Raw genomic sequence first — 1,085 nt, 5'->3', positions numbered from 1 at the left:
AGATACGAAACCGAGAACGGTATCCGGTCTATCGCATCGGGCGGTCTGAAGAATCCCGGTACACCGGACGAGGCTCAGGTCATCCAGGGCTCCTACTCGTACACGGCGCCCGACGGGACACCCATCCAGGTCACCTACTACGCTGACGAAACAGGCTTCCACGCCGAGGGCGCACATCTGCCAGTTCCGCCTCCCATTCCCGAGGCAATTGCTAGGAGCCTAGAGTACCTCAGATCGCTTCCTCCCCCTCCAGTGATGACGAGATCAAGAAGAAGAAGTAGTAGTTGATTGAATTGATATGGAGACTATCGATACATTTGAAACATATCGAAGCATAGTATAATCGATATGAAGGATTATCAACATCGAAAATGATCAATATGAACTGACTGTCTCTCTAGACTCAACAGGACGATATGTGCAATTTACGTTAAAACACTAATCCATGATTACAAGTTAGTAGGCATGGTCACTTTTGATATATCGTGTCTTAATCCAGGTTAAAACGAACGTTAGATTTTAACAGAGATAGATAAACTATTGTTTCAAACCCCGAATCAAACAAGTTATAATGAGTCTACATAATTATGTCTTCTGTATGTATATGATAAACTATTGTTTCAAACCCAAATTTTAATAAATGTCTACCTGTAGACATTAATCGAGGTTGAGTGGTAGAGAGGACTTAAAAGTCCTAACTCTGTCTTATAGAGATTTTTTCATTTTCATTTTTATCAATACCTGTTCCGCCTTCAAAAATTCTCCCACCTTTTTCTTGGACTGCCAATACTTCTCTTCCCTCTGGCTTGTAAGCAATGACAGCTTTGGGGATTCTTCCGTTTTCCATTCTCTCAACATGCTCTCTCCATTGTTGTGTCGATTCTCGTCAACTCGTCGTGGTATACAGAACACATTAGGCTCTCTAAAGATATCATATTATAAAGCCTGTCTCCCCTAGAATGTGACCATGCGTACATGTAATAGTAAATTAGCGTTAAACGTAGATGGTTCGTATGGCCCTCAATTCACTGGACTTTCAGGGATGTTCGCACACGGATAATTTCAACTGGATCTGAACAGCTAAT

At 41.9% G+C, this 1,085-nt stretch overlaps 1 protein-coding gene across 1 annotated transcript; it reads left to right on the top strand.

Annotated features, from left to right (window-relative positions):
* LOC120353685 (endocuticle structural glycoprotein SgAbd-2-like) lies at positions 1 to 366 on the top strand (the record flags this gene model as incomplete). The annotated part of the gene is made up of 1 exon (XM_039438380.1): positions 1 to 366. A coding segment is annotated over one exon (288 nt), but the record flags the coding sequence as incomplete, so codon positions are not given.
* Positions 367 to 1,085: the final 719 nt, after the last annotated feature.

Source organism: Nilaparvata lugens, chromosome 11 (assembly GCF_014356525.2).
Source record: "Nilaparvata lugens isolate BPH chromosome 11, ASM1435652v1, whole genome shotgun sequence".
Taxonomy (NCBI): Eukaryota; Metazoa; Arthropoda; class Insecta; order Hemiptera; family Delphacidae; genus Nilaparvata; species Nilaparvata lugens.
The sequence above is the reverse complement of the archived record's forward strand: the minus strand, read 5'-3'. Positions and strand labels throughout refer to the sequence as shown.